This window comes from Myotis brandtii, unplaced genomic scaffold (genome assembly GCF_000412655.1).
Source record: "Myotis brandtii unplaced genomic scaffold, ASM41265v1 scaffold44, whole genome shotgun sequence".
NCBI classification, from domain to species: Eukaryota; Metazoa; Chordata; class Mammalia; order Chiroptera; family Vespertilionidae; genus Myotis; species Myotis brandtii.
The window spans coordinates 3,599,313-3,620,301 of NW_005366833.1; the positions used below are offsets into that span (position 1 = coordinate 3,599,313).

At 42.8% G+C, this 20,989-nt stretch overlaps 1 protein-coding gene across 7 annotated transcripts in view; it reads right to left on the reverse strand.

Annotated features, from left to right (window-relative positions):
- Positions 1 to 20,989, reverse strand: part of KANK1 (KN motif and ankyrin repeat domains 1) — a 183,969-nt gene that overhangs the window by 13,433 nt on the left and 149,547 nt on the right. For all 7 annotated transcript variants that reach the window (XM_005874462.2, XM_014546310.1, XM_014546311.1 and 4 more), the window contains 3 exons: positions 16,411 to 19,086; positions 1,539 to 1,736; positions 797 to 905 (listed from right to left, as the gene is read on the reverse strand). In XM_005874462.2, the coding sequence (XP_005874524.1) occupies positions 797 to 905; positions 1,539 to 1,736; positions 16,411 to 19,086 (2,983 nt within the window). The remainder of the gene's footprint in view (positions 1 to 796; positions 906 to 1,538; positions 1,737 to 16,410; positions 19,087 to 20,989) is intronic.

Below are 20,989 nucleotides of genomic sequence, written 5' to 3' on the forward strand. Positions count from 1 at the left end.
AGAGGCCTGATGCACGAAATTCGTGCAAGGGGCTTCGGCCCTCGCAGCCCTGGCTTTGTCTGGAAGGCCGTTCGGAAGTCCTGTCTCATTAGCATATTACACTTTCATTATTATAGATAGAGAGCACCTCTTGCTTAGTATAAAACACAGGAAACTTTATCATATAAGAACTAGGTCTGCAGTTGTTCATTTTTTCTATCCTTTCAATATAGATTGATTTGATTTAATGGTCGGAAGACAAACAGGCTTAGCTATTTACTTGTGCCAATTAGAAGAGAAGGAACAAACAAGTAGTAAACATTCTATTGAGAAAGCAAAGAACTGACGGCAGGACTGGTTTGCTCTTCAGGGGCAAGGCCCTACAATTTTGTCTGCAAACACGGAGCGCCAAGCAAAAACAACCCCTTTTGAAGGAGTGGGCGACTGTCGCTGGCCACGGAGTGACGCCCTCAGTCTCTTTCTGTTTGTGTCTGAGTTCAGATACGGGTAAGTACAAGGTGTCCAACAGTGCAGGAAACCTGCTGCTTTTGTTTGAAGACTATTCTTTTTTTTCAGGTCAAAGGTGAGAAGATGGCTCAGCTTCATCAGGTATCCTTTCAAGAGTGACATATCCTTAAAAGATAGCAAGAGGGGGAGAGGAGAGAAGCCCGAGGGCCCCTTTCTTAGGAGGGAGTCTTCCATCACCAAGACGCGGCAGCATCCCAGGCTGGGAGCCTTTGAATATAACTCGAGTAGGCAGGAGGCAAAGGAGACAGAAAGACCACGTGTAAATGCCGGCACCACCATCTTTCCTTACCCTCCATTAATGCCAACAAACTGGAGATTCTTTTTCGCTCCATTCGAATCTCTGTTGCCATCTTTCTTCTTCATGATGGACTTCAGCGTACTTTCATTACTTGCACATACTGTGAAAACATAAATCAAGGCGATAAAAATTTACGTAACTCATACCCATACAAGTTCAGTAAACAGGTAATCTTTCTTCACGTACATTTAGTTCCCCCCCCCCTCATTCATGTAAATACAGATCTTGGCATGTATATATGAGAAACCTGCACAACTCATTGGAAAACTGTGTGCATGCAAAAAAAAAAAAATTCAAAGTTCCATTTAATAATGTTCTTTATGGAAAAGAAAAACCATTAGTACTTCCAGACATAACAAAAGCAGCGACAACTAGCGTGTGTATCAGACTTCACTGTTTATAAAGTGATGTCGTGTCTCATTTGATCTTCAAAAACCACTGAGGCACTAAAATAAGGGTTATTATTATAACTTTTCTTCAGCTGAAATAACCTGGGGAAAATATATGCCTTCCAGACTGTGAAAGAGTGAAACGCTGTTTAAAATATTTTCTACTTCATAATATCAGGTGAGTTTTCTTAAAGGGACCACAGAGCTCTTTCTTGAGTAATCCTAAAGCTCTGCTAGGTCTGCCTCCAGGTGAGTTTATAAGGCACAGGGACATCAGGTTGGAACGTGGGCGCCGCCGGCCTGGAAGGCTGACGCTGGGAAGGACTGGGCGGGAGGAAGGTTACCGTAGAGGCCAGCAGCTATTTGGTCATCTGTCAGGTTCACTGCAGACAGCGTGCTTTCCTGAGCGGGGAAGGTGTCCTGGCTGCAGACGGGCTCTCCTTCTGTGAACCCCACCTCCCGTCCATGTCGGGATGTCTGCGTATTTAACGGTCCTCCTGACTGTAGGCCTCCACACCTACAGGTGTATTCCAAATTACTTCCTGTCAGGAAGGAGAAGGGTGGAGAAGTGTGTAATTCTGGAACCAAACAAAATGGGCTAAATGGTCGAAAAATAAAAAGATTCTTGCAACTCATCATTTTCTTAAGTGCTCCACCCCCTGCCCCCTCCCACACCCCGCAATTTCTTTTTGCATAAGTGGAACTATATCCAAGCCACCCACACGCAAAACCCCAAGGCCTTCTTGACTCTAAATCTTTTCCTTTATTAGCGTATCCGAAGCTTGTCATTCTCTCTGCTCAGGCTGCTACACCTAGCCTTAAGCTGGGCCACCAGCGTAGCATCCTGACAGTCCATCTTCCTCCTTTCCCCCCCCCTCCCGCATGCCGCTGAGAGCAACACTCCCGCTCAGCTCAAATCCCATCCTTACCTCATCTAAAACGAAACCTAAAAAGTTCCCCATCACTCAGGAAACACAGAGCCAGATATTCTAGATCATCTGCAACCTGGCACCAAGGTACCTCTCCACGTGTACTTCCCTCTGTGCCTGTGGTTCTTTCTGGGATGGGGACTGCATCCCAGTAGATGGAACTACTTCCGATATGCTCTTCTTCCACCTGGCATGCTCCTCTTCCCCACCTCCACATGGTCAAGCCCCGCCTCCCCCATCATGTCCTCTTCTGAGCCTTCCCTCACTTGCCTAAAGAAAAATAACTTGTCTTTCTCTGAACTCTCATAGCCCATCCTTCATACCCTCTTACAGGATCTATAACACAAGGTACTGGGTGATTTGTGTGACCGCGTTAGAATCCCCTCTAGTCTGTAAATATTTTAAGGACACCAAATAATTCTAATCAATTTTTTTTCTCTCACCACATCTACCAGATTGCTTTTGTGTATGTTAGGTACTTAATATTTTTTTCTGACTGAAGCAGAAAAATTGGATGAAGTATTATGCAATTAATGTATATAGGTTCATCACAGAATTTTCAATATGGCTAACATGGGAAGATATTTACAATATATGGTTAAATGAGAAAAGCAGATATTAAAATTCTCTGTGTGGTATAATCCTATTAAAACATGTTAATATATTTTCACACAAAAACAGAAAAATTATCTGAAAGCTATGATGATTTTAACTTTTCCCTGTGTCATTATTTTTCCTACAGTGAACATGGATTCACTGTGCACTTTTATCAAATGACTAAGCAATTTCATTTCTAGAAACTTTATACTGAAGATGTACAAAAAAATATAGAAGGATAGTCCCTATTTCCATGGGGAAAACAATAAAAAGAGGTGAATATCACAGAGTGCCAGAAAGAAACAGATGCAATAAGTCTGGTACATTTATACAAAGAAATGTCATGCAGCCATTCAAAATGTTGATGTAGGTGGACATTTATTAACATAGAAAGATGAGCATAATGTGTTAATGAGTTTTAAAAATAGGCTATAAAGATTAAGATTACATGAGAATAAAACTAATAAAAATTTAATAAAATAGGCTATTTTGGTAAATAATTATATTTATATGAATACATATTAGAAAAAGTCTGGAAGGATATGCAACAAACCTATTTAATACTGTTTTTGTAAGGCTAAAGAATGATGGGTTTTTATAATCTTTTCTTCTTTGTGTCTCTATTTTCTAAATTATGCATTACAAACATAAGCTACTAGTACAACCACAAAATTGAAATCTATGCACAATAACGTCACATGATAAGAATTTGATCACAACATTCTTGAAAAGAAAAGCTTTGAAATCCCTTACCGTAGATTCTTAGAAGAAATTTAAGTACTGATTGCATTTCGAGGCAATCAGAAGAAAAAGAACCATGATAGCCTATAAATCTGTTCTTGTCAAACTCCATTGTTCATAGGTTCATCTGGGGTTATTTGTTAAATGCTGATTCCCAGGCACTTGCTGCCAGAAAATCATTCTATAGATTTGGGCATTTCTGACCACCCCCCGCCCCCCTCACACACACACACTGACACATTCACAAGAGATTTTGATGCAGACGCCCCACTTTGGAAACTACTATTTTAAAACAATACTGTAATTAAAAAAAAGGGTAGAGGGAGGAAAAATGTTCAGTGTGAGAGATTATGAATTCTGAAGGCCAGGGAGGTTCAGTGACTTGAAGTCACATTTTGTAATTCTGTGAACAGCACTTTGTCCACTAATCAACAACACAATGTTCCCTCCTCTAGCTCTGAAGGTACCTCCTGGTAATTCCTTTACAAACCCACCTCCCTCCTCAGCACACACATACAATACTGAATGCAGCTCTCCAAATATTATTTAATGCCCCATAACCTGATGTGTCTCCCAGCAGCAAATATAAGATGTCTAAAATGCCTTTGACTTATTTTAAGCAAATAAACAAAACAGGGGATTTATCATCATTTATCTTCATTCCTCCTCCAAGTACATTCATCATTACTTTGAAATTACTACAGTAACCTCTAAAGTCTCCATAGTAAATCCTCAGGGCCAGAACACTCTTCCTAGAGAAACACCTTCAATAAGCATTTTCATAATCAAGAACAATGATTTTTAACATGCAAATACATTTATCATTATTATTATTATTGAAATCTTAAACATAAAAGTAGATGGTATAAGAAATTCCTGTGTTCATGCAGCACTGGGGCAGCAGCTGGAAAGGTGCCAGAAACATCTAGGGAGAAACTGAACTGTCTGGGGGAAGGGTTGGAAGGGCAGCTTTCTCCCAGACAGAACTCCTGGCAGAAGCCACTGTTCCTTTGCTGAGCCCTCCCCCTACAGAGCTGGCAGGAGGGCACCATGTCTGAGTCTCTATTAACCTACCTAACACTGCTACCCCTGTCCTGGTGAGACCATGCCCCACCCAACTTGCGGGCCCACCAAGCCAATTCCAGTGGCTTTTCCATACAAATGGCCTGTCTCGGTTCATATGCTACAGACTTTCTTAAAATCTCTCAAAGGTTCACAAACCCCAAATATGCAGCATTTGGCTTTGGAGTGCCCCAAAACTCTTGCTAAATAGCCCAGACCTGGCATGCTGGCAGCCAGCCTCAGCTCATAGTTTGGCCTTACCTGGGTACCTCCAAGCCCAGCACCATGTAGCAGCCATCTGCAGATCGCTTTGTAGCTCATGCCAGGGGGCTCCAGGCAGGGCACAGGAAGTGGCTGACCTTGGCCTGCACCTCTTGGGAGACCAGAGCCAGCACACCTGGTGGACAGCTTCAGACCATGTTGAAGTACCACCCAACCACCTCCATGAGCGACACATTCAAGGGGCAGACTCCAAACGGGAGGACTCATTGGGAACCAGAGCTCTGCTGAAGTGAGCCCTTCTCTGTGGCATGCCAGCAGCAATCAAGGCTCAACTACAACAGGAGCATGCATACAGCCCACATGGGATGGGGGGCTGGGGGGCACAAATGGAATACCTACCTTGGGTGACCAAGAAGGCTACACCATTGGGCATACAGGATACCTACAGAGCCCATAGGCCACTTTACCAAGATTGGAAGACATAGCAGCTCTATCTAATACATAGAAACAAACACAGCAAGACAGCCATAATGAGAGACAAAGAAACATGTCCCAAATGAAAGAAGAGGGGAAAAACTCCAGAAAAGAAATACATAAAATGGAGAGAAGCAATCTATCAGATGCAGAGTTCAAAACACTGGTTATAAGGATGCTCAATGAACTTAGAGGAAGAATAGATGAACTTAGTGAGAACCTCAACAAAGAGTTAACATAATAATGGAGATCGAAAACATAAAAAAGAATCAGTCAGAAATGAAGGATACACTAAGCTGAAATCAACAGTAGAGTAGATGAAAGAGAGGATCAAATCAGCAATTTGGAAGCCAAAGAATCGGAAAACCCCAATCAGAGCAGCAAAAAGAAAAAAGAATCCCCTCCAAAAAGAGGCCCTGGCCAGTGTGGCTCAGTTGGTTAGTCATTGTCCCGTATACCAAAATGTTGCTGGTTCAATTCCCAGTCAGGGCACATGTCCAGGATGCTGGCTTGGTCCCTGGGAGAGAGCATGCAGGAGGCAGCAGATCGATGTTCTGCTCTCACATCGATGTTTCTCTTTCTCTCTCCCTCTCCCTTCCCCTCTCTTTAAAAATCAATAAAAATATTAAAAACAAACACCCCCCCCCCCAAAAGGGAACAATGTAAGGAGCCTCTGGGGACAACTTCAAACATTCACATCATGGGGGTGCCAGGAGGAGAAGAGAGAGAGAGTAAGGAATTGAAAACCTCTTAAAAAAAAAAGATGGAAAATTTCCCTAACCTGGTGAAGGAAACAGACATGTAAGTCCAGGAAGCACAGAGGGTTCAAAACAAGCTAAACCCAAAGAGGCCCACACCAGGTCACATCATAATTAGAATGCCAAAGATTAAGACAAAGAGAGTCTTAAAAGCAGCAAGAGAAAAGCAGTTAGTTACTTACAAGACAGCTCCCATAAGACTGTTAGCTGATTCCTCAACAGCAACTTTACAGGCCAGAGGGGATTAGCACGAAATATTTAAAGTGATGAAAAGCAAGGACCTAAAACCAAAATTACTCTACCCAGCAAGGCTATCATTTAGAATCAAAGGACAGATAAAGAGCTGCTCAGACAAGAAAAAGGTAAAGGAGTTCACCACTACCAAACTAATATTACATGAAATATTAAAGGGTCTTCTATAAGAGGAAGAAAGAAAAAAGGATAAAAATATGAATAATAAAATGACAATAAAAACCTATCAACAATTACTTTAAATGCAAATGGATTAAATGCTCCAATCAAAAGATATATGGTGGCTGAATGGATAACAAAACAAGATCCTTACATATGCTGCCTACAAAAGACCCACTTCAAAACGAAAGACAAGACGCATAAAACTGAAATTGAAAGGATGGAACAAGATATTTCATGAAAATGGATACAAACAAACGAAAGCTGAGGTAGCAATACTTATACCAGACAAAACATACTTTAAAACAAAGGCTATAACAAGAGACAACAAAGGACCCAGCAAGTCCACTGCTGGGTATTTAGCCAAAGAATCCCCAAACACTAAATCGAAAAGACATCTATATGTTCTCTGAAGCATTATTTACAATAGCCATGATAGGGAAGCAGCCTAAGTTTCCATCAAAAGATGAATGGATAAAGAAGTTGTGCATATATTCAATGAAATAGGACTCAGCCATAAAAAAAAAAAAATCTTGCCATTTGCAACAACATGAATAAACCTAGAGGGCATTGTACTGTGCAGACAAAGAAAGACAAATGCCTTATGATTTCACTTATATATGGAATCTAAACAAAGTATATAAGCAGAACAGAAACAGGCTCATAGGGTAGATATGGAGAACATATTGTCATTTCCCAGATGGGAGAGGTGTTGGGTGGGGCTAGGTGAAAAAGTGAAGGGATTAAGAAGTACAAACTGGGAGTTACAGCATAGTTATGGGGATGTAAAGTACAGTGTGGGGAATATAGTTAATAATACTGTAATAACTATGTATGGTGTTAGATGGGAACTAGATTTATTGAGGGTGATCACTTCATAAGATACATAATAAATGTCTAATCACTGGTTTGTACATCTAAAACTAATATAATATTGTACATCAACTGCAATTGAAAAATAAAAAATTATTTAAAAAAAAAAGAAAGAAATCCCTGTGTTCACATCACCAGCTTCAACAATGATCAGAGCTATCTGGTCTCATCTTTACTTCCTCCACCCACTCAGAATTATTCTGAAGCAAGAGCTAGAGATCCTATCACTTGTATCCATAAATATTTTAGTATATATTCCTAAAACAAAGAACTCTCAAAATAATTATAATGCTAAAACTATCAAACCTAAAAAAACTGGATAATTTCTTAAAATTACCACATTATCTGGTCAGTATTCAAATCTGTCCAACGGTCTCTTATAAATTTTAATAGTGTTTAAATCAGAATCCCAGTCCTATACATCCATTGGCTGCTATGGTTTTTAAGCCTTTTAATCCATAGGTTCTCTTTCTTTTTAAATACAGCTTTTAAAAATGTTTTAAAATTGAAGTATAATTTATATACAATAGAATGAAAAAACTTTAAGTGTAGAGTTGGTGAGTTTTGGTAAATGCCTGTGTAACCACCCCCCAAATTAAGACACAGAACACTTCTAACCACCCAGTAAAACCACAACTCCCCTTCCTTCCAGATAATCTCCCTAGCCAAGGCAACGCTTCTCTTCACACAGCTTACCTTTGTAAACTAGGGCTTTTTAAGCCTTTTCCAATCAAGGCCCAACTGCTCAAGCAGGCACTGGAGGATACTTCTTGATGAGTGTGGATAGATTCTTCTTGCCTGTGGGATTTTTTTCCTGCCCAGCTACTACCGCCTACTCATTCAGAGTGGTCTAGTGACTTAATTACTCCCACTTCAGTGACCTTCTCTACTAGATTGTTCTACAGGCCTGCAATTTCGGCTGCCTTTGCCAGTTAAATTCTACCCACACTCTAATCAAGACTTGGCCTCAATTTTCTCTCCTCTATAGTTTTTTCCTATGACACGATTCCACTGACACCTCTTTTCTCCCCTCCTTGTGCTGACCAAAATATATCCTGCCCTTATGACACGATTCCACTGACACCTCTTTTCTTCTCCCCTCCTTGTGCTGACCAAAATATATCCTGCCCTCTGTTTTCTTTGTTTCATGTGAGTCTCCTCCTTGAGAATGTAAGCTTGAGTCTCTTTGTGCCATGTTCATATCTGGTGTGCTCTTCAGTGCTTAAAATAGCACCGGACAATAGAAAGCCTTTGGTAAGTGCCTATGTAATTCAACTGAAAGTCACGAGGATTCTGTATAGGCTGACTAGCAAAGGCAAAGAACAACATTAAATATTAAACCAATTCCCATTCACTGAAATCAGAGGGAATTTATAACCTTATTGACAGAAAATGTTTCTCAGATGGTACTGAAAATCTTAAATGGCCCACAAACAGCGGTCTGGACTCATAAGACCCATTGTAGTTATAGGGCACACATAAGATCACACGTGCACTAGCATGAGACTGTGACAGAAGACTGATGTGTTTAAGTGAAACACAGGGAAAGTGCAGCCAAGAAAGCCAGAAATAAAGCGGCCAAGAAAATTCAATGGCCTCAACCTCAGCTGCCTTTCAAAATCACCTGAGTTGGAGGTGGCACCTTTAAAAATACAGATGTAATGAACTATCTGCAGGTGGGCCTAAATATTAGTTAGTTTGTTTTTAACAGCTCCCCAAGTGATTCTAATGAGCACCCAGGACTGAGAAGCACTGGATTAAATTAGCCAGTATAAAAACAAAACTCGGCTTCTAAAAACAAGAGTTTAGACTTCCATCTGGTTTCAATCCATCAACTTGGATCATGTGAATTCTTAGGAATTACTGGTAATTTAGTTATTAACAGGCCTGGACCCCTAATGGTAGGAACCCATGACAAGCAGTAAATACTACCAAACAATACGGGCAAAACAACAGAAGTAACACGAAGCACCCTCAGAATTCTGGCCTAGATGCTCCAAACTCCCACCAAGTGGCAATGGTTTTCACCCGGGAAGTAAGTGAGCTGGGGAGTGGGCAACTTTGGTCATGAACTCAAAATTGCCACAAAGGCCAATAAAGCACTAGCCTCATTTTATAACTTGACCAGCTGTAATGACTAAGAGAGCAAGTGATAGAAAATGTGATTTTCTTCTTGAAAATAAGAACCACTTTGAAACATTAATTTGTATTCTCAAGTGTACTTAGTGATGAATGTATGGATAGTTATTCTAGCTCAGGCAAACTATAATGAAAAATAAGTAACCTGAAAACATTTTTTTTTTTACTTTTTTTAGAAATGTTAAAAGCAAACTTATTTGGAAGAAAAATAATTCAATGAAAAATAGAACTGGAGGAGTTTTAAAGAGATCACCTTCTCCAGTTTCCTCTGAGATGTTTATTCACCCAGAATGGGTATTAATGTTAGTAAAGAGCAGTGTTTTGTTTCTAGATATGTTGATTTTTTAAAATTTACTAAAATAGATTTTAAAAGTTGCTCTGTTCACACATTCCAGCTCTTCTGGCATGCTAACTCATATTTTTATTTCCAATGTTGAGTGCTTTCTGAAAACACAGCTAAGGAAAATTAACCATGTTACGGTGCCAATTTTGAGCTAGACACTGTGATATGATTTTTAAAGAACATTTAGCTTACTTGTCAAGAAGAGGTAGGACTGAAATTTCTGAATCATTACAGAGGCCACTCAATGATTTAGGTATTTTCACAAAGTATAAGAATTCAAAGGAATTTGAAATAGTACTTCTAGTTTTTCCAAGAAGAAAAGAGCTTGAACATGAATTCACCCTTGTCAGCCCACATGTGGGTTTGGGGAATAGACAGAGATTATTTATGAAGGATCACCTATTTTGGGTACCTTTTATGACTTTTTTTTTTGGCGGGGGCGGGGGAATGTATGTAGCTTTGGTGGAGAAGGGACAATCCCTTTCTGTTTCCAGGATCACCTCTCAAGCACTGCCTGAATGCCACTGCAGGTGGTCACCAACATAGTCAACTTGAACTGGAGATGAAAAACTTACGTGGCCAGAGCTGCAGTTTAATAATTTCTAGGGCCACTTTAATATTTTCTTGAGAAAATGCCAGACAGCTGTTATGAATGTATCTAAAAGTGGGTACTCAGAAATTAAAACGTTGGAGTAGATTAAGAATCAGATTCTTCCTCACCACAACCCCACCCACATCTAATTACACACCATCCCAAGGCAACCCAGAAAACCCACACTGACAAGCTGCAGTAACTGAAGTTGGGTTGAGCAGATGTGCTCTCTGTTCCTCAGATACAGCTAAGGTCCTCCTCTGCTCCCTAAGCTCATCCCCTCCCTTGCCGCAGAGAGCTGGATGCCAGCTGAACAATTCCAGCACTGTGTACGTGCACACTATTTAGGGGCTAACATATACCACCAGAGGTAATCATTCATATTTCTGCTATATGTCTTGGCTTCCCAAGTCCTTCAAGGTATGGGACCACTTGCTCTCTTTGTTGCAGTGCCACACTCTGCATATAGTCGACGCTGACTGCATAATTATCAATTGACCCCAAAGGAGAAGGGTACAGAGCAGACTTGGGACATCTTTATTGAGATATGAGTGATTTGCTGTTTAGAAGAAGAATAAACAGCGGTAGCCATCATCCTCACTCAACAATCCCCTTTGTCATTTATGAATGGACGTCAGGGATTCAAAGCCATTTTGTTCTCACAAACCACTAATCTCTGTGCTTCGGCCAGAAATGAACTGCACATTTTAGGATTCATTCACAGTATAGGCGTCAAAGTAAACCTGCATCTTTTCCCCAGGCTGCACGTGCATTTCACTAGTACCCACTGAACACGATAAAACATCAGTTTAGAAACCAGGAGGTCACGGTTTGATTCCCACTCAGGCCCGGGGTTGCAGGCTCCCTCCTCAGTAAGGGGCGTGCAGGAGGCAGCCCATCAATGATTCTCTCTCATCTTTCCATCTCTCCCTCTCTCCCTTCCTCTCTGAAATATATATATATGTATGTATGTATTTAAAGAGGAAGATTTTGAAATGAGTGTCAACTAAAGGGCTCACCAACAGAGTGAACAGATTTTAAACTCTGTAAAAGATTTTTCTCAGGACTGGAGTACTTTTCCCCAAGGTCTGAAACCGATCTAAAATTTCAATCCTTCTGAGGGTCACTATCCCCTTTGACACTCTGATGAAAATTATGCACTTTCTTCATAAAAATTCCAAACACAAAAATGTTCATGAAGCTATGGACCCCAGGTTAAGAAGCCTCACTCTAAGGCTGTTTATTTCAACAATATTTCCCTGAAATAGGGCCTGGGGTGTGCCTATAGGGTTGGTGATGGTGGTGGTGGATGACAGCAGGAAACGCATGAATTTTGGAAAAGTTCCCCAGCTGAGTCTGATGGGCAGTCTGGTGAAGAGCTAGTTTCGCATAAAAATTCTGCTGAAAGAGCCCCCTGCATGAAAAATCTAATGCATCCTTCTCATGACACAGAAGGACATGGAAGCCCAGTCTCTCCCTTTCTACAGTGATTCTCCAAGTTCCTGTACAGCCGGTACCAGAAGTTAGCTAACTACCTCATGCCAGTATACATATACTGCAGGGTGCCAACAATATTTTGTTTGGCTTATTCTGATGCTATTGTAGCACTAATTAAAAGACAATTATTATTAAAAAAATAGGTACCAGGACAAGTAACTGGTAATTATTTGAACTAGGAGAAAACTAACTAGAAATGGAATTTTGTAACAATTTATTTCCCTGCTTTTGCTTTGGCTCACATCTCTCTGTCTACAAAACTGCTTTCACAATTATGGGAATGACTTCAAGTTCATAAACTTTTTAACAAACTTGAGATAATGAACAGGGCAAATGTGGAAGCTGATTTAAAACGCAGTTCTTTTGTCTGAGTATGAGAGATGAATTTTCTATAACTCATGTGGCAGGCAGTTCAGTTCCACCATTATAGATAGTTTTGTTTGTGTTTCCTCAGAGACAGCTATAATATATTTAGAGTATTTATAACTGCACGTCATTTGTCTAGAATTTTCTCTCCTGTTTCCTCTTCCAGAGAGAAAGAAAAAAAATGAAAAGAAATATTAACCCACTCCTCAAACCAAAACAATCCAATTGATTTACAGGAAGCATAAACCTTCTTTTCCTAAGGTTTCTTTGATAACAGAAACTTATTTCTTCTTAAGTTCTTAATTACAACCTACTTATCTACCTATAGAAATAATACATGGAAGTTCAATTGCTAGGAATGAAAAACATGTTTTATAAAACATGTCTATAAAAAGATGTTTTATAGAACATCTTTGGTCAGCACCAAATTCATGAAAAATGTTTGTGATCTTTTACGTGACAAATGCATAGAATATGTATGATCCAACTTTTGTTTAAAAAAGTATGTCTCCAAAATATAGCCCCACTCACATACACACTTGTGTACACCAAGCACACACGAGGTTACCCCCTGGGGGCGTGAGAGAGAGGCTGTCATTCTTTATTTATGGCCTTCTGAACCGCTATTTGTTATGAGCACATACTTGTTATAATTTTAAGAAAATGATAGTTTAGGCATAATAATGCTGCTAAAAATAATGCTCTTTTGCATACCAACAAGTTATACCCTCAAATCTTCAACCCTAGGCAAGTTTAAGAGAATTTCCTAGACTGGACACTAATATACTTAATTTAATTTTGGCTTCGTTTTGGGCTTTCACACAGATTCTGAATGAGGCTGAACTGAAAATTTATTCTTCCTACTTTGTATTTTCCCATTTTTATCTATATATATTTTTTTATTTTGATAAAATTGTTAGTTGGGGAGGCATAATATAATTGGGGGACGAAGGCAATGGCCAGTCAGAATTATGAAGATGAAAATTTGGATTAAAAACAAAAGATCATTTGCACAATTTCTGTTTGGCAATTTGTTCTATGTCCACATTTCCATTTCTGGAAGTACTAAAAATAGTAACAGCAACGACAGCCAGCATTTATTGAGCATTTATATACTCTGTGCTGCGGGCTGTTCCAAATGCTTTACTCTTATTAACTCATTAAATCTTCATTTCAACCCTGTGAGGGAATGAAGACAAGTTGTCCTAGTGGCAGAGAAAGAATTTGACCCCAGAATGTCTGGCTTTGGAGCCCAAACTCAATAGCTCCTTCGAACTCAAGTATTATGTTGACATAACATACATAATCATTTATATGATCTTTTTGGTAGATGTCAAACCCAAATACCCTATCATTTCATTTGGAAGACAAAGTCTGAAATGAATACCTTCCTATACTCCATTATGCCTTTTGGTAGAGAAAGGCATGAAACGTTGTGTGTGAGCAACACTCTCTATTATATGGTGTGCACAGTCAGCCGCAGTGCATTTTGACACACCTTTAATCTTCACAGCTTGCAGGTACTGACACTCTCTCTAGACCACAGATCAAGCTGCTTTCATTTTCAGTTCATATAACAAATACCAGATAACAAATATTTAACACCCTGGGTTGAGTTCCTAACCGAATTCCTTCTTCATTGGAAGTTTAAAAGCAAAACGTCTAAAATACAAACGTGATGTGGATTACAGAAATACTTTGAAGCTGTTCTTGTGTGTTCTGCGAGGGAGCTGCCACTATGACCCAATAAGTATTATTAAATATATTTATACTGTTTGTTCACCAATGCTGTGGCGCTTGTGCATTTTAGCTGATTAATCCTGTGCAGGGTCAGATCTAAGCAGAGAAGTGTGGAGCATCGGTGTGACTGGAAATAGACCCAAACACACTGTCACACAGCCAGACACAACTTTATCCCCCCTCTTGCTGTTCGGGGTGTCGGGCAGATTACTCTAATGGTTCAGCCGAATATTTTTGGCAAGAATGTGAAATAGAAGTCCCAGTTTGGGGAAGAGGGAGGAAGGCTGGCAGGAAAACGCCTTTATAATGGATGATCTACTGTACCATCTGTGTCTGGGGGTATTTAAGGGTTTTATTTTGACTTCAACATCTGACATCATGATTTTTAAAAAAGACGTGGAAACAGACATATTATTAGTTACTGAAGACTCCTGCTTCAGTCCACATATCATTTTAATCCTGTTTACTCTACAATGACTCCCCTGAACATTTATTAGACTCCTTTGATTCTAAAAGGCAAAAACACACACATCAGCTGTCATGGTCATGTCCATTTTTTCTCCTACAATAAGCTGTCTGTTCCACAGCATGGTTACTAAAAGCTAATATTAATTCAGTATTGAAAGTGGAAACCTAGGGAGATATAAAAGATATTTCAGTCCATTTCAGCCACTACTACTTTTAGGCTATAAAGCAGCGGTTCTGAACATGTGGGTTGCAACCCCTTTGGTGGTCGAACGACCCTTTCACAGGGGTCGCCTAAGACCATCCTGCATATCAGATATTTACATTACGATCCATAACAGTAGCAACATTACAGTTATGAAGTAGCAATGAAAATAATTTTATGGTTGGGTCACAACATGAGGAACTGTATTTAAAGGGCCAGAAGGTTGAGAAGCACTGCGTATAGAGAGAAACAGAAAGACTTTGAAATTCTTGTTAATGGCTTACTTATGGTTAAGTCTAAAACATTGGATATTTTCACGTTACAATTAAATTTAATGCATATTAGGGCCTGACCAGGTAACTCAGTTGGTTAAAGTGTCATCCCTATATGCCAAGGTTGCAGGTTGGATCCCCGGTCAGGGCACATACAAGAATCAATCAATGAATGAATAAATAAGTGGAACAACAATCAATGTTTCTCTTTCTCCCTTTTCCTCTCTCTCTAAAATCAATCAATCAATCAAAATAAACTTAAATTTAATCTACATCACACAAATCACATGAAGCATTTACATTCGTTTTGCATGTAGCCTTTGGTCAGAGTTGAGAATATGTTTGCAGTGGCCTCCCAAACCTCACACTACGGTTTAGCACATCAACAAAGGAAACCACATTCAACATGCTGCTAGCACAACCACCAATGACAACAACAGTGACCCTGTGCTCACCACATGCCAGTGACCAACACAGTGACAACCTTCTAGGATGGGAGCCCTTCCAGTCCCCACTTTACAAGGCCCTGTAAAGAAGGCTGACTTTGCTTCCCCAGGTCAGGCTGGTTCGTGAGACCAGGACAGCCAGGAATGAAGCCCCGTCCTGGGCGGATAGTATGCATTCTTAGAGACACACAACACTAATAACAAGGGAAGTCATTTTAGTGAGGCGTCCAGGGAAGTATTATGCCACAAAATCTTCCAGGATAATTTCTCAATTATTAACTTCAATTAAAAAAAAATCAGGAGGTGAGCAGGAATCCCAATGAATAAGGGCAAGGATGAAGAAGACAAAAATGTAACCACCGATCAAAACAAACAGTGGGCTAGGGCTCCCTTCTCTCAGAGTTCTGGCTTATCAGAGAGGCCTTCCTGGGCCACCCCACCTCAAACAGTCCCCACTCAGACCACCACCACTCACTATTCCTGTAACTGGAGTTCTTTTCTTCATAGCACATATCACCACCTGACATGGGTTAGGCCTATTGTTTAGTGCCTGTGCCCCCAACTGGAATGTCAGGACAGGAGCTGACACCTATGCTTGAAACAGAGCAGGAACTCAATCATTATTTGCTGGATTAATATGAATTAATGGAGTCTCCCTCCCCTCATAAAAAGTTTTAATATTTTCTACCAGTATTTTTTTTTATCAATAATATACTGGTAAAAACAGTAATAATAATATACTGATAATTGGGGTTACAAACATGAAAGGACCTTTTTTAAGCCTGCCTAAATTAAATGAGCAAGTAAATAAATAATTGGAAGACATCATATCAAACCAGCAGTCCCAGGAGACAGCCCCTAGGCCAGCCAGCATTAGTTTGCTTTTCTTCTTCTAGCCTTAGTCCTCAGGCAGAGGCCAAAGAAGCTACCAGACAATGAGAAACAGCAGATTTAGCCACGGTTTTCCATCATTCTACCGAATTACCACTCTAAAGCTTTCTCCAGGGTTCTAGCATTTTAGAATGGTTCTAGAAGTATAGTCCCCACCCTTCCTCATCCCCAAGTCCTGCAGAGTGCTACCTACCTGCGACTTTACCCAGACTCATTTTGGGGAAGTCGGGGTTCCTCAGCTCTTCGGTGCTTGCAGACTTCATGACAGAATTGATGGATGACAGGGTGCTGATGAGCTGCGAGTTGAGAGAGCCAATCTGCGAGTGAGGTTCCCCAAAAGCTTCTGCCAGTTCACTATAGTTCTCAGCCAGCAGCGTCTGCTGTTCCGCCAGCAGCTTCTGGACGCGCTCAATGTAGTGATCCAAGCCGGTCATCATTCCGGAAGGAGCCTGAGGCTGCGGGCCCTCCAAGAACTCTCCTACAGGCTCATCCCCAACACCTACGCTCCTCCTGCTGGCCATCAGCCCCACAGTCAACTGGGGAGGCCCACATGCGATGGTCCTCATTTTGAGACCAACCAGGTAGTTGTCATTAACATTTATCTGGCCCACGCCGGACTCTTTGGTCTTCACAGCTGATGGCCGGTCAAGCCCAGAACTGCCAGAGAGCACCGTGCCAACTCCGATGGACCGAGTCTTGGTGGAGGGGTTAATGTCCCTGACACGGCCTTCTCCTACAGCCACGGTCCTCGTTTCCACAGTCCCGGTGCTGGTCTGCTTGTCCAAAGTGCTGAGGGAAGTGTTGGTGCAGGACTCGACGAGGGTGGCCGTCTCGGTGTTGGTGGACTGGTTCAGTTGCTCCAAAGCCGTGCTGGTGTGCTGGCTGGTGGTGTGAGGCACTGCCATGACAGCAGCTTCCGCCTGGCCCGCGGGCTCCGTGCTCACGCTCCGGGAGGTGCACTCCTTCGGCGGGCAGACAATCACATCGATGGAACAGTCTCCACAGCCGATCGATCGCACTTCTTTGAGATTCAGGTTGGTCTTGAGCAGCGTCAAGTCGTTTACAGATTCTTCCGTGTTGCTGCCTGTTTCACAGACGCTGATTTCCACACCCACGCTCTTATCGCACGTTTCCACAGCCCTTCCAGTGCACTGGTCACGCATTTCCACCCTTTCTTTAACAATCCACCAATTCATGGGCAGCTCCGGCCCCGTGACTTTATTCTCACAGTGGGGCCGGCAGGAGACGCCTACGCTACTTGTTTGCACAGAGGTCCCAACACACGAGTCAACGACATTCACGTGACGGCCAACCATCTGGTCTCTCGTCGGCACGACGGCCTCCACCATCTTGCTGAAGACAAGCGGCTGGGCCATCATGGCTTTATCGATTTTTTTCCTCGATCCAGCAGCCTGCAGCTCTTGCTTGAGCTTAGTCATCTCTCGGTCATGGGTGGTTTCTTTGAGCTGTACTTCCAGGCGGTAGATCTTTTCCTTTAAGGCTTCTATGGTCTGCTGTTGCAGCTCAATTTCTTTGTCAGCTTCGGTAGTCACGCCAAGCATGGCCTCTGTCACACTGACCCCAGAATCCCTCGTCTCCGTGACTGTCCCCACAGCAGCATCCTTCCAGGACCTGGAGCCTCTGTGGTACACAACAATGTCATGCATGTTCTCGTCGGCACCCGCAGCCACGGACCGATGCTCTCGAGGCCGACACTCCCCGTTCTCCCTGAGCTCCGAGGGGGCCTCATAGCTACTGCTCTGGATCTTCTGCTCCAGGGCCTGCATGTCTGCTGTGAGCTGCCGGAACTCTCTTATCCTCTGTGTGCTCTGCTCTACACTCTCTATCTCTTCCTCTTCATAGTCAATGTATAATTCCCCGCCACTTCTCGGGCCCTTGGAGAGCCGTTCCAGCTGGGACGCATTCCCAGCACTATAGGACCGCTTCCTCACACCACTGATGTCGTTCTGGGATGCAGCTCTTTGGTTTTTCAGCTTTGAGGCCAACTGCCTTTTCTCCTCTTGCAACACAGAGATCTTTACCTGGAGCACAGGGATTGTTCGTACCTGTTCCTCAAGCTCCTTCAGGCGCTTCAGGGCAATGGCCATCTGCTCCCGGATGTGCTGCAGGTGCACGGGGCTCACGTTGGTCACAGGAGTGGAGATCCCTGAGCTCAGGGGGCTGTGGCGGATAGAACTCCCCATGGAAGAGGTGGTGGCTGCAGCTGGGGCATAGCCACTATAATCCCCGTTGCCTTGGTAACCATTCTGAAGCTGGTGCATGACAGGAATGTGGTTTCCAGAACCCATGAAGGAGGAGAGAGAGCCTGTGGAGCCCATGCCTCCAAAACTGGCCAGCCTGGGCCTTCGGAAGTCACCCGGCATTGCCTGCATGGTGACTCTCTCCTGCTCCAGCCTTCTCCGGGTCTCCATCAGTGTCTTGGTGACATGAAGGTTGTGCTTCGGGAGTTGTGGTGAGGGTGGTGGCAGCTGTCGACTTTCTGGGATGGTAAGGAAAGTGGGTGAGATGTCCAGAGGGGTGGGTAGCCTTGCGACAGGAGTCGATGTAACTTGGCTTCTGGCTAGGAGGAAGCTAGGGCACTGCCTGTTGTCATCGCTATTGGAAGATGACAGAGATTCGGTGGAAGTCCACACACCCTGCTGGCCAGGTGGGGGCCTGCTTTCTGGGCATGGCACAGACGGCTTCCGCCTCTTCTGGATGTTCAGTTTCTTGATGGTGTTTCCTTTCTGTATGTCATCCACGTATTTGAGGAAATCTAAATCTAGTTGATAACCATAGGGAGTCTCCACAAAATAAGGATCTCTCTGTTCCTTGTCATGGTCCCCATTTAGAACATCATCTGCTTTTCCTGTGGGAGAAAGAGAAGACAATCTTTTAATGCTATGGGATACACATAATGCAAAAGCTAACGTGTGTGTGTGTGTGTGTGTGTGTGTGTGTGTGTGTTGCAGTGTGGCAAGCTGGTATTATTTAACCAGTTAACTGCCACGGTATTTTGAATTTAAGTAAAAAAGGTCCGCCGCTTATGTCTATAGACGCTTATGGTATACAAATGGTTAAGAGTTGACAGACCTATGTTCGAATCCTGGATCTATAACTTTACAGCTGGGTGAGCTAATAAACCGTTGGGAACTTCAGTTTCCCCTCCCCCCCCCCCCCCCTCCCCCCCCCAGCAAAAAGATGAAAATACCAGCATTTAACTCATAAAGCTGTTAAAAAGAATGTAATGAGATAATGATTTTAAAGAGCCAAGAACATAGCAAGTCCTTACTAAATATTGTTATTTTTTAAAAGAATCATGAAAAGACTTTTAAAAGCATTTTCAAGTAGATAATTTGTTTTGTTGTATACAGTCCCTTGAAGTAGGATAGCAGTCACTAACACTCCTGGTTCATAAAGTACACTCTGAGGCACAAAAGGCAAAAAAAACACACCACACTTAGCATAACTGACCTCCCAGTGCAGATCATGCCGCCTTACTGAACGGTGGCCCCGGGGTCCCAGTGCCTCATCACCTGCAAAGATCACAACTGGCCTTGCCGCCTTCCCCGCTGAGAGAGCCGAGTGATGAACTCCAGCAGAAGAGGTGCAAGGACCCAGAGCACAGACTTCACCTCTCTCTACCTTGTGTGTTCCCGTTTAAACACAAAAGCAAACCCCGTGCCAGCCAGAGGAAACAGTTTCTCCAACTTGGACTTCTGTTGGACAAAACATCCACTGTCCCAAGAACACCCTGTTTTGTGGCGGTGGTGTATGCAAACAGATGCAAAGGAGGATGGAAATAAGGGCAAGCCTCCGTCCAAACCCTGGATCATGTGGCATTTGGTAAATGCTACTTCTGCCTAAACCAGACATTTAGCAAACGAAACACAAGAGCTTTTCAAGGCACAGAGCTTGCTGCTGGCCTGAGCTATGCATTTCAAGCTGAAAAGCAAGGCCATTTTTGTTTGTTTAAATTGTTGGATCTTCCTAGAGTCGTAATGAGAAGCGCTGCATTTTCGGAGCTATGGGAAGGACCCAAACGCAGTGAGTGAAAACACACAAGCCATGGGAATACAAATCCCGCCGGAGGCCTGTGGAGGGCCCAGTACTCCCAGCAGTTTGGGCTGCCAGCCTGCCCTTCCCCACCCCACCACTGCTGAACATTTCTACCCGATATGGGAATGCTCTGAGCAAACCTCCTGCCCCTGCTCGCCCTCTTTCCTCTGAAATGCTGGAAAGGAAAGCACACCAAGAAGACAGCCAAGCAGAGGAGTACAACGTTGTGTGTCCTTTGTGCCCCGATTTAAAACAGTATCAGACTGTCCCAGCTGGAGGAACTCAGGCCCTACCTTTCAATTCTAAACCACGCAGGGAAAGCACTTTAAGGGGTACACAGCGCCCAGCATTTTCTAACCAAAGAAGGGTGAGTTGATGCAGGGCACCCGCGCCTGGAAATCTGTGCTCAGGCTAGCAGGACCCCGTCTTTCCATCCCTCTCTCTCCTTCCCTTTTAACTCCACATGGACAACACGTCATTCCAAATATGCAGCCGGACCTGTTTCTAGCGCTGTCTGAAATTCCACAAGCGAAGAGAAACTGCAGGCTCCGGTGTCTGGCAGAGGCAGACAGATCTCAGACACCACCAGCCCGGTGGCTCTCAACCCTCCCCTTCTCTCCCCCGCTCCCGCAGGGTCCTGGCTCGGGGGAATCCAGGGAATTCAGCCCCATTCCCCCGAGATGAGGCCCCCAGGCGGCCGGATTTGCTGGCCC